The 13,784-nt window shown below is 56.2% G+C and overlaps 4 protein-coding genes across 4 annotated transcripts; 3 read left to right on the forward strand and 1 right to left on the reverse strand.

The window, feature by feature from the left end:
- Window positions 1-985: 985 nt before the first annotated feature.
- Window positions 986-4,554, forward strand: P884DRAFT_257325 (sterol-sensing domain of SREBP cleavage-activation-domain-containing protein). The gene is made up of 2 exons (XM_069441141.1): window positions 986-3,319; window positions 3,375-4,554. The coding sequence occupies exons 1-2, from the start codon at window positions 1,171-1,173 to the stop codon at window positions 4,403-4,405; spliced, it is 3,180 nt and encodes a 1,059-aa protein (XP_069299334.1). The 5' UTR covers window positions 986-1,170; the 3' UTR covers window positions 4,406-4,554.
- Window positions 4,555-4,945: 391 nt separating this feature from the next.
- P884DRAFT_168718 (uncharacterized protein) lies at window positions 4,946-5,095 on the reverse strand (the record flags this gene model as incomplete). Its single annotated transcript, XM_069437297.1, has 1 exon — window positions 4,946-5,095. A coding segment is annotated over one exon (150 nt), but the record flags the coding sequence as incomplete, so codon positions are not given.
- Window positions 5,096-8,956: 3,861 nt separating this feature from the next.
- Window positions 8,957-9,925, forward strand: P884DRAFT_298281 (14-3-3 domain-containing protein; the record flags this gene model as incomplete). The annotated part of the gene is made up of 2 exons (XM_069444587.1): window positions 8,957-9,847; window positions 9,914-9,925. The coding sequence occupies 2 exons, from the start codon at window positions 8,957-8,959 to the stop codon at window positions 9,923-9,925; spliced, it is 903 nt and encodes a 300-aa protein (XP_069299336.1).
- A 3,167-nt stretch (window positions 9,926-13,092) lies between these two features.
- Window positions 13,093-13,670, forward strand: P884DRAFT_276223 (uncharacterized protein; the record flags this gene model as incomplete). The annotated part of the gene is made up of 2 exons (XM_069442930.1): window positions 13,093-13,172; window positions 13,250-13,670. The coding sequence occupies 2 exons, from the start codon at window positions 13,093-13,095 to the stop codon at window positions 13,668-13,670; spliced, it is 501 nt and encodes a 166-aa protein (XP_069299337.1).
- Between the last annotated feature and the right edge of the window lie 114 nt (window positions 13,671-13,784).

A 13,784-nucleotide genomic window follows, 5' to 3' on the forward strand; every position in this document is an offset into this window, starting at 1 on the left:
GTGGCGGCGGCCCTGGTCGCATCCAGCGCCGTCGGGTGCCCGTCGGGGATCCCTCCGACTTGGCAGACTTGCCCAGTTCCCTGTTTTCGGCAAGTCGATCAACCGATGACTTCATGACAAGTTGTTCTGGGTTTCCCATTCTGGCCCCTCGATGATTGTCTTAGCGCAACGACATGCGGCCCCACTGGATAACTAAAACACAAATCGGTTCTAATGTTTCCTCAGCCGCAGTGAAAACACCTTGATTGAGGAGCGTTCGCTCAGAACCGGGCGGCGACGTACTCCATCCAGCAGAATACACTCGTTTCATACCCAATACATCTCTGAAACGAGCCAAATTTTCCTCGCGGGGTTTCGTGCACCATAGGACTGTCAAACCCGGAACATCGTCATCACCGCCACCGAAGATATCGTAGCCTCGACACGCTGCGTCAAGATACCGTTCTGGGCGAGATATCACCCACCATCCTGACACCCCGGCCGACGATCCGTTGCCATCGAAGGACAGAAGAACTTATTCCCCCAACTTTTCCTTTTCTTTTTTTTTTTTCTTTCGCTTTGCGCGTGGGATTATCCACTCCTCTTTGCCTCCATTCTCGGCCAAGACAACGATCATGCGCTGCAGCTTATAGCTCCACTCCCCCTCCCATCAAAAAGGTGCTTCACCTCGCTCTCAGCGCATGCACGCCCGAGCTTTGAGAGGCTCAAAGCCATTGTGTCTTGCCGTAGGCTTCCCAGCGGCCCCACTGACCGAGTGCTGCCCTCCGTTTGTCGGACACGGACTCACATATGGCGACACCCTGAGTCCCTGCTTATCATGCTCTGGTACCTCCTCTACCCGCTAAGAGGGTGCGTCATATTGCCTTGCTGTCGCTTCCTCCTCCATGGACTCCATATTAACCTTCCTGCAGCACGACCGAGGCGCCCGTGCTGGTTCCTGACCATCCCCTCCGAAAACTCTTCTGGCGATACGGAACCTGGGCCGCCCGCCATGTCAACATCGTCCTGCCTCTGTCGGGCACTGTCATCTTCTTTTTCCTCTACCTCTTCGCCTTTCTCTACACCACCGAAGCAACCACCAACACCAACGGCGTGTCTCATCTGCCCCACCATGTCTGGACTGCCGCTCAGCCCTTAAGGGCCGGTTCTGATGTTGAACCCGATGTTATCATGCGCTCCATCTGGATCCATGGTAGTTATATGAAGGCCATCGATCGGGATGTCTTGCTCGGGGCTCTCGAGATACAGGACGAGATCCTTGGCCCCACGGTCAACTTCAACCCCCGCGAGGCACACGGCCATCCGTCGCCGCTCGACACGGACGGCGACCTGAGCCGCCAACAGCGGGACTCCTTCCACATTTCCAACGGCGTAACGAACCAGTCGTGGTTCTTCCGCTCGCCGTTGCAGTACTGGGCCGGTTCTGCCGAGAACATCGCCGCGGACGACGACCTCGTTGCTACCGTGAACGAGAAGAAGACGCAGTCGACCCTCGTCAACACCACGCTACGGCACTCGATCGTTTTCAGCGGCAAGCGCTTCGAGGAACGTCGGCTCGTCGCCGCCGATGCCCTCGTCATCACCCTCATTCACATGCAAGACTCTCCCGTCGGCAGACAATGGGTAGCAAAGGCGGGCGCGCTAGCGCAGAATTCGAAACAGGACGGCAAGTGGAGGGTTATCCCTCCCGACGGCAAGAGCCCTTCGAGTCAGCTGTACAAGTTCCAGTTTCAGCCCATGTCGTCGTACGACTGGGCCATGCTGACACTGGCCTACTCCCTTGCCTTAGCAAGTCTGTTGCTTCGTCTGTCCAAGCTGCGTGCTGTCAAGTCGAGGCTCGGCCTCATAGTCACCATCCTGACACAGATCGCAGCGTCCATCGTCTCCAGCTTCACCGTCTGCGCCATCTTCAAGATCAATCTCTCGCGCGTCCCACACTATGCCTATCCGCTTGTGGTTCTCGCTATCAGCATCGAGAATTCGTTCAGGTTGATAAATGCCGTCATGATGACCTCCTCGACGATTAGCACCAGCGACAGGGTAGGGGAAGCCTTTGGTACAACGGCCCACATCGCCATTGCCAACCGCGTGCTAAACTCGCTCCTCCTCTACTCTTTGTCCAAGGTCACCTCTCCCGGTGTCTCGGCCTTCTGCACCTTTGCCGCCATCGCTACCCTCTTTGACTTCCTCTACCTCGCCACCTTCTTCCTCGCAGTCCTCAGCGTTGACGTACGCCAGAGGGAGCTCGTTGAGCTGGAGAAAGCCTCGCTGAGGCGGGCTAGGATGTCTCAAGGAGGCTTGCGTAGGCAATCACGGCTCTACGGCGTCTATCCGTCCCGACTGGGTGACACAACCATGTCGACGACGATTGCAGGCTCCATCGTTCTTCTCGGATTCGTCCTGATTGTACAAGCCCACTACACCTCCGAGGGTGGTCGTCAGTGGCTGAATCAACTCTTCAACTTGTTGTGGGGACGGGTTAGGAACCATTCAAAGCCGTCGCTACTGATCGACATCCACCAAGCGAGGAGCCCGACTTCTTGGCTTCGCCTGCAGGACCACGAGACAGCGCAAGAGGTCATCAAGGCCATCAAGCCGTGGGCCCACAGCTACGTTGCTCGTGTTTACGACCCTATCATCTTCGTCATGAAGGGGGCCGACCGCACGCCGCATACAAAAGAGCCGTTCTTATTGCCCGCCGTGTACGACTTCATCCACCACCAGATTCCTCTGTTTGTCGTTTCGCTCCTGACAACACTGGCGGCGCTGCGCCTGTTCACGAATTATCTCATCAAGGATCAGTTCGAGGACGGTTACGGGTCTGGCTCCGACGATGAACACCTCCTGTCGATGCAGTCTCTGAGCAGAGGGCACACGCTGGACGTTGCCATGCTAGCTGCGTCACCCAGAGGTCAACTCGTCTCGGTCGGGCTCGACCGAACCATTCAGATCTGGGACGCGTCCTCGGGCTCAAGAAGCCGCGTGTTATCCGACCCCGATGTGCCGCTTGAGAATCCGTTCCCTGTTTTGAACCTAGCGCTTGATGACAGATCAGGATTGCTAGCATTGGTCTCCTGGCAGAGGGTGTTGGTATGGAATGTCGAGAAGCAGCAGTGGACAGGAGCCATAAATATCGACCTGGGCGGACACAGGCCAGAGGCCGTGTTCTTCGTCACAGACGCCCCGGGTGCGGCGCCATCTCTGGTGCTGGTCAGGAGAGACGGTATCGGCCTTGAGGTGCAAGTGACGACCGGGGATGTTCGGGATTTTGCGATCTGCAGAACGCCTCTGGTTTGGGCGGTGCACTTCACCGCAGGGGGTAAGTTTTGAAGATCCTGGCCGCCCTCGGCTTCGTTCGCTAAGACGTCCAACAGCCAATGCCCAACAGCGAAGTCCTCACCCGGCCATCCTCACAGCCTCTCGAAGAAGCTGTATCCATCTTGTCCGGCAGCAGGACAACGAGTGGTTATCGGTTGAAGTCAAGCTTAAAGGCAATCCGGGGCCTGGAGCGGTTCACTGTCTGCTCCCGCTTGCAGCTCTTTCCAGATTCCTGGTTGGCCGGTCCCATTCCGTCGATCTTGTCGATATGGATTCATCAACCATAATCCATACCTTCCATACGGAGGCGATGCAGCCGCGGACGCTAAAACAGATCACTCTAATGCGAATTCATCGGACGGGTCTCGCATCCTTCACACTGTCCTACACCAGCGCCGAGACGGGCGACCTGGTTATCCACACGTATCTCCCGGAAACCGGGGATCAGCATCAACCCAGACCTCCCTCGAGTCTCCCCGAATTAATCCCTTTGGATGCGTGGACATTGACGAGAGAACATGTCAAACATATCTCATACCCAGGTGCTTGGGAGGCCCTCCCGTCGGGAAGCATTGTCGGCGTCCGCAGAAAGCAGACGACACCTTTGAGCCCCACAATAACACCATCAAGGATACCTGGGCTGCGGAGGAGAGGAGCATACGGTACGATCACGGACGATCCTAACCCAACATCATCGACGACGACAACAGACGCACAAACCCAGGCCTGGGAGGCCTGGGTCCTGAATCTTCGGCCCGGCGCCAAATCCGAGTTCGAGACTCGCCAGCTTGACGAAGACGCCGATGTGGACCAGCAACAGCAGCACTTGATGATATCCGAACTGGGGCCTATGACACGGCTTGGCACGATGAGTGTTGCCGTTGGCTTTGGAGATGTCATCAAGGTGCTGAGCGTGGGCCATGAACATTTCGACCGTGCGCGGGGCGGGTCATTCAGCTTCAGCGACGAGGGGCTGCAAGAGGTCATGGCGAGTCGGAAGAAGAAGGGTGTGGGTGCTAGCGGGGTAGGAAGGAGTGGTGGCGTTGCCCGGCCAACTGGCCAAGGGGTGAAATCAGTACCTAGGTAATGATGAGTTCATTGCCTTACGTAGGGGAGGCACTGGACGCTTGGTTCGTGGAAAGTATACCGCCGTACAACATGCCCTCTTCATTTCTCTATTCACGACTTTGTCCATGTCAGTGGATCCTCTCCTCTCCTTATACATAGAACCTCGAGATATCAGCACAGCCTACTACAACTGACAATGAAGTACAACAGAGAATAAGACAGAAGGAACGTAGGATAAAGGAAAGGAAGGCAACGACGCCGAACGAGTCCCAAACCCAATCTCCTCCCCTGTTCTTTCCTCTGTCGGAGCCCATCTCCAAACCATCCAAGACAAAGAAATGAATAAATAAATAAATAGATAAAATCACATCAAAAGGGGAAAAGAAAAAGAAAAAGAAAAAAAAAGAGAAAGGTCCCTTCCGCAATCTTCCACGGGCCCCACTGAATCTTCCGCTCATTGCCTCCCTTGGCCGTAGCCGTGCGCAAACGGGTATCCTCCTCCTCCTCCTCCTCCTCCTCCTCCTGTCGCCCCCGCCGCCGCCGCCGTCATGGCGGCTCTGCAATCGTCGCACGGGTCGCCGAGCACGATGGTGGCCCAGATGTGGCGCTCGCCGCAGGGGTTCTGGATCAGCGAGGCCGGGTCGCAGAAGGCGGCGAAGGAGAATTGCGTGTGCTTGCACGCGTGCTGATGGGCGTAGTAGCGGCACATATTCCCTTCTTGCCCCTGGTTTGGCCTTATTGGGGCTGAAACAATTATTGAAGAGATAAGATAAGCGTGTCGTACCCTCCGCTGGTCGCGGCAAGATGGGTTGAGGATCACAGAAGGGTGTTGCAGACTGACTTTCAGGATCGCTGGAAGGGAGCAAGTGAAGAGACGGCTAGTTGAAAGAGATTCTCAGACATTCCCGAGACGAGACTTGAAATGAGATAGACCCTCCAATACTGTTGGCTGGCCAGGCTGGATGAGATAATGCCCCGGCTGACTCCGGGGCTCACGGGGCAAGCAAGGCTGATGACTCTTATATACCACGAGACGGCCGATTGCTCACAGAGCACAAAACACAAAAAGATAAAGTGAGTACGGCTGGGGAAAAGTGACACCGATCAAAGCTGAAATCGAGCTGCAGCATGTCTCGCCTCAATCGCGCATCGTCGCGTCGCCCCATATTCCAGCTTCTATCGCTTGCATTGTCCATCCGACAGGCACATCTGGCTTCTACAAGTCGCGCAGCTCCGGGCATGTTTCCCGGAAACTGCAGGAACCTGTTGCAGCCTCAGCACCACCCTCCATCTCGGGCGACACGCGGACCTAACGGTCCGAGCTGATCAAACCCTGTGACACAGAGTGCGAGGTTACAGATGACAACCTCCAACCCTGCAAGATGAGAGCGCCCATATGCTTCCACTCGCAGCTGCTCTCCCACAAGCGGTCGGCGAGAGCCGGAACGGGGCAACGTGTGCCACCGTCGTCATCTCTGGCCGCTGGGATAACTACTCGGAGCTCGTGGGTGTTGTTGATCTGGCCGGGCGGAGTCGACAGACACGAGGCGTGTGTGTTTCGGAGGCGCAGCCTCAAAACCCCCAAGACCCAACGTCACGACGTGACTTTTTTTTTCAGGTCGCAACAACAAGTCTAGAAATAGAAAAGTGCGACACGGCGAAGGCAACGCAGTCGTGAGACTAAGCCTCCGGCTCTCTGAATGGACACCCACCTGAGCACGCTCTGCAAAGAAAATGGCCCCAAGGCGCCGAGAAGACGCGTTGCTCTTATCCGTATAGGGATGCAGGTCGAGGGCAGATGACGCCGTGTAACGGCCGTCGTGGCCATTCTCGTGATCGGGCCGCGTGGGCTGGACAGCCGGCTGGTCCGAGCAAGTCGTTCGTTCGGCTGCTCGACGACCTTGATGCGTAAAAGAGGGGCCAAACTCGAACGAACGCGGGCTCGCGTCGAGGCTGACGAGGCCGGCCAAGGCTGAATAAAAAAAAAAAAAGAAAAATTCACTGTGATGCTTGTAGTGTTGGTTAGCGTAACGAACTAAACGTAGGTTAAGTTACTTGTATCGGTCACCGCTACGGAGTACGGAGTACCGATTGACCGATTGATTGATCGGTTAGTTAGCTAGTTTTTGCCACTACACTATGGGGAGGCAGCCCGCTTCATGTATTTGCTCACCGCCAGTTCGTTTCCTGTTTCTTTCGACAGCACGGAAGCGGCAGCCCGCGCCGAGCTGTCAGGCATAGTCAGAGGGCGAGCATGCTGTTGTGCCAATCTCAACCTGCTACGCGACCTGTTGTGGGAGGGCGGCCGCATGTTGAAGGCCGGGAGCGCTGATTGCCGATGGCCCTGGTTTTGATAGTGGGTGGTTGTCAACTCGCGCCAATTAGCGTAGTGGATAAGGTCCGGATTAGTGTGGAGAGGGTACGGAATACGGATTAGTGTAAGCTATCTACACTACGGAGAAGCACTGAATGTGCGATGGCTGAAAATCAACTCCTTGTGCGTCCCGGGTAAGGAGCCCTTTTCGGTGTGCATGTACGGATTACTCTAGGATGTACTGTAGCTCAGTATCCGTATATACGCTCAGTTATTTGGCACGACCTCACTTCGCGAAGTACACGCCTCCTGCTTCCTTCCAAACAATGGTCGTCGTTTGTAATCCGTACATTATTATCTACTGTAGTTAAGCAAGAAGCTTGGCACCTTGACCGGGTGCACAAGTAGTTAAGCTCTTGCCGAGGAAAATTCGATCCAGCTTGCCTGATCTCACACAAGCGGGTCACCCAAAGGTACCTGGGTACCTAGTCAACCCGGTACCATCCATTAACTAGTAGGCAGCAAGTTAGGGACCGACTCCCTCGCTAGCCGCTCACTGCTTGCAACCTCACCCTCTTTCCTTCCATCCCACTCGCCTCTCGTCAACTCCTCGAGTTCGAGACACAGTCGGCGCCTACCGGCACGTGCAAGCGCCCCAGAGTCGCTTCCGCCATGCATCGCGCCTGACGGCGTCTCGCGCGTCTCGATTGTCGTCCTGCCATGTTCCGCTGCAACTCCCCAAAGTCTCCAGCTACCGCTACCGCTACCGCTACCGCTACCGCTGTCCCCGCCCCGGATGGAGCCGTGGGGCTTGCAGCATGCATCCCCAGTGATTGAGGGCGGTGGACAACTCATCCTGCAGCGGCGCGCCATTGCAAGCCCGCCAACGGCTTCCATTCGTTTTTGTCCCCCATCAAGGCGAGACCGGCCCGTCATTTCTCGTGCTCATTGTCCTATGACATGGTCGCTCCTTTCCGATTTCAATCTCGATTCCGTCCATTGACGGCGAGTTTTCACTTCTTGCATTGTGCGCGCGTGCGCCTGCATCATTCAACGCGCTAAGCCGGCCGCCGAGTCGGGTCGTTGTTGATTTGTTCGAGCATCATCGAAGCCACTAACTAAACACAGTTCCACGCTCATCCCACTTGACCTTGCCCCAGGCCAGCGGGTCCCCCCCTAGTCTCTCGCTCGTTCATGCACGGATGAGACCGTCGCTGAGCCCTGCTTATTGCTGCACGTCCCCTTAAGACATCTCTTGACCCCAGACTCGGGCGGAGCAGTCGCCGCATGCACATTCTTCGATTTTTGCTTCGGCCTCTCTCTAGCTGGCATCACGGGCAACCTACCATCGAGATCTCGCTCCGAGCCCGGCTCCGGGCATGACCCGCGCCGCTAATTGACCCACCCGTGGCCTCGAATCGGCTTCAGGCTGTGGCAGCTTCCGAGCTCCACCGCGGCGCGCACCTCCCAGCCACCCCACCGGAGCAACATTGAGTTGGATTCATCGAGCTCATTCGCGCACTTCCTCTCCGAATAACCAGAGGACGGGGTACCAAGTGCCCTGGTCGGGTATTTTTAGGCAGGTGGCAACCATTTGCGCAGATTGCCGGCGACTTTCCAGAACCTCTCGTGTTCTGTCCTTGTGAAAGTCTGGAGGGGAGAAGAGCTTGGGTGTTCTTTCATCTCAACCTCCCGGTCAGATAACATCACAAGCTCGCCCACTTGGCCGCCCGTAACCCAAGGTCGCCGCCATGCCCTGCGTCATCATCCACGCACCCATCGCCTCACATTCCCAGCCTCGAATCCCCTCCAGGTTGACCTTTTAACCTTTTGAACACGGGTGGTCCTCCGTTGGCGCTGATTTGCTCGTCGATTGGCCGTCCGCCCCGTGCGAAATTGCCGCTTCAAGGTCAATCGACCGTCTCACTGTATTATATTGGTCAGTTTGTCCTCCAATTGCTCACGCTGTTTGCCGTTCCCAAGTATTCTGATGATCCCGACCCCAGTCCTGTGCAACCGGCCCTGACCATAAGGCCGACCCCGATTCAAGCTGAAATCGGCGCTCCCGATGCAGCGGCGGATAAGACCGACCAGGGTTCACTCGTTTGAGTATCTGTTGTTGAGGAGTTGGTGGGGCTTACCGCGCACTTTGAGGGCGGTCAGTCTTCGGCGACGTTTGTTCCGGTTCTTACCAAGCCTCTTGCCCCTTCCGCTCCCACCGCGACCGTCCGTACCGTTCTGCGGCGTGGCACCTCCATGGCTTCCTCCGACATCGACCAGAAGTTTCTTGGCAGGCTTGCCAAGGCAGTCGAGCACGACAACCCCCTCCTCGCGTCGGTCTTGTTTCGAATCCTGGGCCTGTCCATCAGCCTGTCGGCCCAACTGATCAAGGCACGGAAACAGCGGTGGCGAGATGCCTCTCAAGCAGCAGCAGCGCTAGATCTGACCTGCCACATTGTCTGGCTGTCCCGAGAAGGACTAGTCTTGCTCCAGCAATACGTTCTACCCATGGTTGGCAATTATGTCGAGCTCAAAGTGCTGGCGTACAAGCTGCGTGCCTCGTTCTACCACGTCTTCGTCCTCTTTCACAACACCCCGCCCGTCTCCACCATGGGCGTCAACACTCCCGAGGCGCAATCGACATCGGGCGTATCCGGCCCGTTGCCACGCGCCGACAAGGGGAAAGGGGTCGCCAGGGATGACCACGACGAGACATCGGACAAGGGTGGGCCGGTAGCACCGCCTCCAGGGTTCGGCCCAGCGCCGCCAACAGCCTTTCTGATGAAGCCGGGCGACTATCTCCCAGAAGCACACCAATATTTCCGCGAAGCCGTCCAGCTAGCCGACCAGTTGTTGTGGGGCTCGCACTCGCTCCGCCTATCTGTCAAGACCGAGTACGCCGCCTTTCTGTACGAATGTGTCCATGACGCCGAGGCCAGCCGCAAGGTCGCCAAGGATACCATCGCGGAGGTTTATGAGGCCACCGAGGGCATCGATAACGACATGTTCAACGACGCATGCGAGCTTGTCACCGTTCTTGGGAAGATGATGAAGCGCGGGCTTGGGCCATCAGGTACAACTGTCCGGAGTAAAGCGGCACACGGTGGCTCAGGCTCGGGGACGAGCCATGGGGCGGGGGCGCCACAGGTAGAGCACCAGTACCAACACCACCAGCAGGGCGAGCAGGGGGGAGCGCCGCCGGGAATGATATAGTATCAGCCCTAGCCGAACCACGGCCGGGCGGACGAGTCACCACACTCTCGACGGAAATGCTCAGCGGGCGAGCCCTCTAAGTACGCTTCTTCCCGGACTCGGCCGTACATCGAGAACGAGCCGACCTTTATCTTTCCCCTCTCAGGCGCCCTCAAATACGAACCGACCCGCCGTACGTCGCCAGGATCCGTCCTGGACGTGTATATACACGCATTATGTACATGGCCCCGGTCTACAAACTTAAAGCGATATATCTCCCAGCCCCTCTCGCACGATCTAATTCTGCGCATTCTCCCTGTTTCTCCGAGGGAAAGGAGCGTCTTCTTTTACTTCTCATTTTGCTTCATGATACCCGAAACGTCCGTGGCAAGGCGACGGTGTCTGTGTTTTTCCGGCTGACTTGGGCTGCGTGTTTACTATCTGGTGTTACGGGAAAAGCTCGAGACGGGTCGGCTTCTGACCGACTGGCCAAGGAGGTTTCCAAGCCCTTGTGCAAAATGCCAGTATTATATTGTAGTTGCCTTTTGAATGAATGGGGGGCATTCCCCCCCCCCCCCCCTCTTTTCTTTCCGAAAATTATGGCCGTGACTGCTCCTGAACGTCAGACGAAGCGACACAGACAAGCGTTTCCGGAGGCCGAAGGTTCCTACTTCCACTGCCTAGGTGATAAGGACGGGCGTAATAGCACTCACAAGCACAAGAACCCTAACCCTTCTCATCTCACTGCCCCTGAAGTACCACTGAATGTAAACAAAAACCCCTTCTCCAGTCTCCCGATCCCCGTGCTCAAGCCCACACCCGAACCCTTCTTCCCTCTCCTCTTCCATTACATCCGACGCAGTAGCAGGCTAATACCTGCCCAGGTACCACCGAGACACCCCGGCTGACAGCTTCACCGGGTTTCGATTTCCTAGTCTTTGTCCTTGCCCTGATCTGGCTCCATGAAGGGGTCCTTCCCTTCACCTTTCTCCCCGCCCAGCTCTGCCATGAACTTCCTCCTCACGTATCTGACCGTTCTCTCCCATCCCATCCACGACCTCACCTAGAACCGGGCTTCCACCTGCACCAGGCTCCCCCCCCCCCAAAAAAAAAAAAAAAAAAAACAAAAAAACACACCACCACAACCACTCTGCTTCTCCTCTTTTACTTTCTCGTCCTCCTTCTCTTTGCCTTCTTTTTCCTTTGCGCGCAACAACAGCCTCTTGCCAACCCAGCCGAGCAGTCCAGCCGCAGCCGCGCCACGGACGGGACAAGGTCCGAACAAGACGGCGACGCGGGGCATGGGGAAGGCCTCGGCAAAGGTGACGGTCGTGGGACCGGGGGAGGGGGGAGGGGGGAGGGGGGAGGTGAACATGTAGGACAGGGGGGAAGAGGAGGAGGCCGCCAGTGCCAAATTGCCCCGTTCTTGTAATTAGGAACTCTGGGGAGTAATCAGGGGTGGCTGGTTGTGGGGTTGGTTGGAGGCGTGAATGTCGGTCGGGGTGGTCACCACCGGAAGTTGTTAAAAGTTTGGGCTTCGTTTCAGGAAAAGGTCTGTAATTATGGCCGAGGTAGACGGACGGTATTAGGTAGGCAAACACCTGGTTCCGCTGCGACTAGGAATCTCTTTTCATTCAACAGCGAGGGAAAGGGAAGCTCAAGGAAGCGAATATAAGACAGGTTCTAATGGTATTTTAAAACAATGGTAAGCACGTTGCTGCATCTTTTTTCAATTCACCGAGCTTGTCTCCTCTTACACGCGCTCTAATTAATAGAGCACACACACTATCGGAAGTGTGTTGCAAACGATCCCGAAGGCGGGTTCAAGAGCGTTCAGATAATATAAATACACTTCGATGGCACGTCAGGTGGAAACGTGCCGTGTGGTGAGTCTCAATGGTGGTAGCGGGTGCAATGTCTCGATTGTTGTTTAAAACAAAAAATGGCATATAGGCTGCTTTCCTGCTGCAGGTAGCAATGAGTAAGGTAACTAATGACTACGGGTCACACCATAGAATCAGCAGAGTGGGCGGCCGAATACCTGGTAGGCACCAGAAAGACATTCTTCTGAACGGGACCCCGCGTTCAGTTCTGTCAGGCCTAGTCTGTGATGCATCGCATGGCTCCCTGCCATGGGGTGCGAGGTGCGAGTGAAGAGACTCGCTTAGGTCGCCAGATCGCGTAATTAGACTTCATCTCGCAAACTGTCCGTGCCCATCAAATCAACCTTGCATCTGAGACAGAGCGAGCAGTATACGAGCATGTGACCAGAGGGAAGCGTCTAAAGCATGTGGCAACATTTGGTTTGGCAGTGGCAGTGATGAGATGATCACAGAGTTGGAGCCTGTCCGCAAGAGCCATGCTTGAGGAACGCCCGATGTGCTCGCGTCGGAAGCTCAGTCAGTGAAGGTTGCCTTTTTATCCTCATTTCTGAGGGAGCGTCACACCTTGCATTTCACATCGTACGGTGAAAAGAAAAGAATAAACTGACCAAGGTCGTGCCGCCATGGCATGCTGACTCGTACCTTCCATAGGTACTTGGCTTATCCAGTTACCCAATAGATCTGACAGCGGAAAGCGCAGGACAAACCGATGAAGTCAGCCCTCGGAGGACCACCTAACAGATCTCCTCCAGAACTAACTTGGCTACGTACTTTACCTGTGGCTATCCAATGCACAATGTGTGTAAAGCAAGAAAGCCAGCCAATGATGGCAACCGACGAATAGAACAGGATGCCATCAACGCTCTCGGCCATTCCTCGCTCTCTCTACGACGAGTTCCTATGATATGTTGCGCTTTTCAAAGCGACCGAACCAAAAGAGATCACTCTCTCGAGTTCTAATTTGGATTTCTACTCTCGCCCATCATGGTGCTACACTGGCCGCAGCAAATTCTTGAGACCAAGCTGAAGGCCTTAGGTCGCGGAGGTGTGATGCTAAAAGTCGCACCACGAGGCCTGCTGAGTCAGCATTCGAGTACCTGATAACTATAGTTAAGGGACTTTCTTATCTTTTCCAGGTACCCGAAGTCGGCGAAACGAAGCCTTTGCACACCGAGATGATTGAAAATGGAGTTTGAGTCTCTCGGCCAGAATTACGCAACAGCCATCAGGCTGATCGACGAGGCCCATGCGGCGGATCCTCGGACAGTCCCCGGTGACGACGGGCCGGTGCCGTATGAGCTGCACTACGCTCGGAAAATGACTCGCTGGCTGGGCCTGCGTGAACCTGCCGCGTCTCCGGCGTTGCAGCTCGCCTGCCGGGCGCAGCACTTTCGTCGGTATGTCCTGCCTCCCCCCTTTTTTTTCTTTTTCTTTTTCTTTTCTGTCCCCGGCTTGCTCACAACGGCATGGCCAGCTGGGAGCTGCCCCGCTCGAGCTACCCGATGACGCGCGCCGGCTATCTCACCTGGCGCGCAAAGCAGAAGGTGCAGGCCGCCGCACAGGTCGCCGAGCTGCTGTCTTCGTCGGCCGACATCCAGCCGCCGCTGCCCCCCGAGGAGGTCGAGCGCGTGGCGGCGCTGGTGCGAAAGGAGGACCTCAAGAACAACGACGAGACCCAGGCGCTCGAGGATGTGGCCTGCCTCGTCTTCCTGGACGATCAGTTTGACGAGTTTGAGAAGAAGAGCGAAATTGACGAGGAGAAGATGGTGGGCATCCTGCGCAAGACGTGGGCCAAGATGACCGAGAAGGGCAGAGAACTGGCATTGGGCATGGAGCTCAGCGAACGGGCAAAGGCCTTGATCGGGAAGGCACTGGAAAGCGAGAATCAATCATAAGTCCGGTCTTGGGTGTCCATGTCGGTCCATCAACCGCTTCCTTGCCTCATTCAGCCGATCCATGCTTTTGCGCATGCCGATGGCCCCGCCCTCGGTGTAACTCGCCCCGAGATC

This window comes from Thermothelomyces heterothallicus (genome assembly GCF_042370625.1).
Source record: "Thermothelomyces heterothallicus CBS 202.75 unplaced genomic scaffold P884_scaffold_6, whole genome shotgun sequence".
In the NCBI taxonomy this organism is placed as follows: Eukaryota; Fungi; Ascomycota; class Sordariomycetes; order Sordariales; family Chaetomiaceae; genus Thermothelomyces; species Thermothelomyces heterothallicus.

Excerpts from the sequence above, each read along its gene's own strand:
- P884DRAFT_257325 (XM_069441141.1), top strand. The coding sequence starts at position 1,171 with ATGCGCTCCATCTGGATCCATGGTAGTTATATGAAGGCCATCGATCGG. Across the intron at positions 3,320-3,374 it reads GGTGCACTTCACCGCAGGGG|CCAATGCCCAACAGCGAAGT; the intron begins GTAAGTTTTGAA and ends GACGTCCAACAG.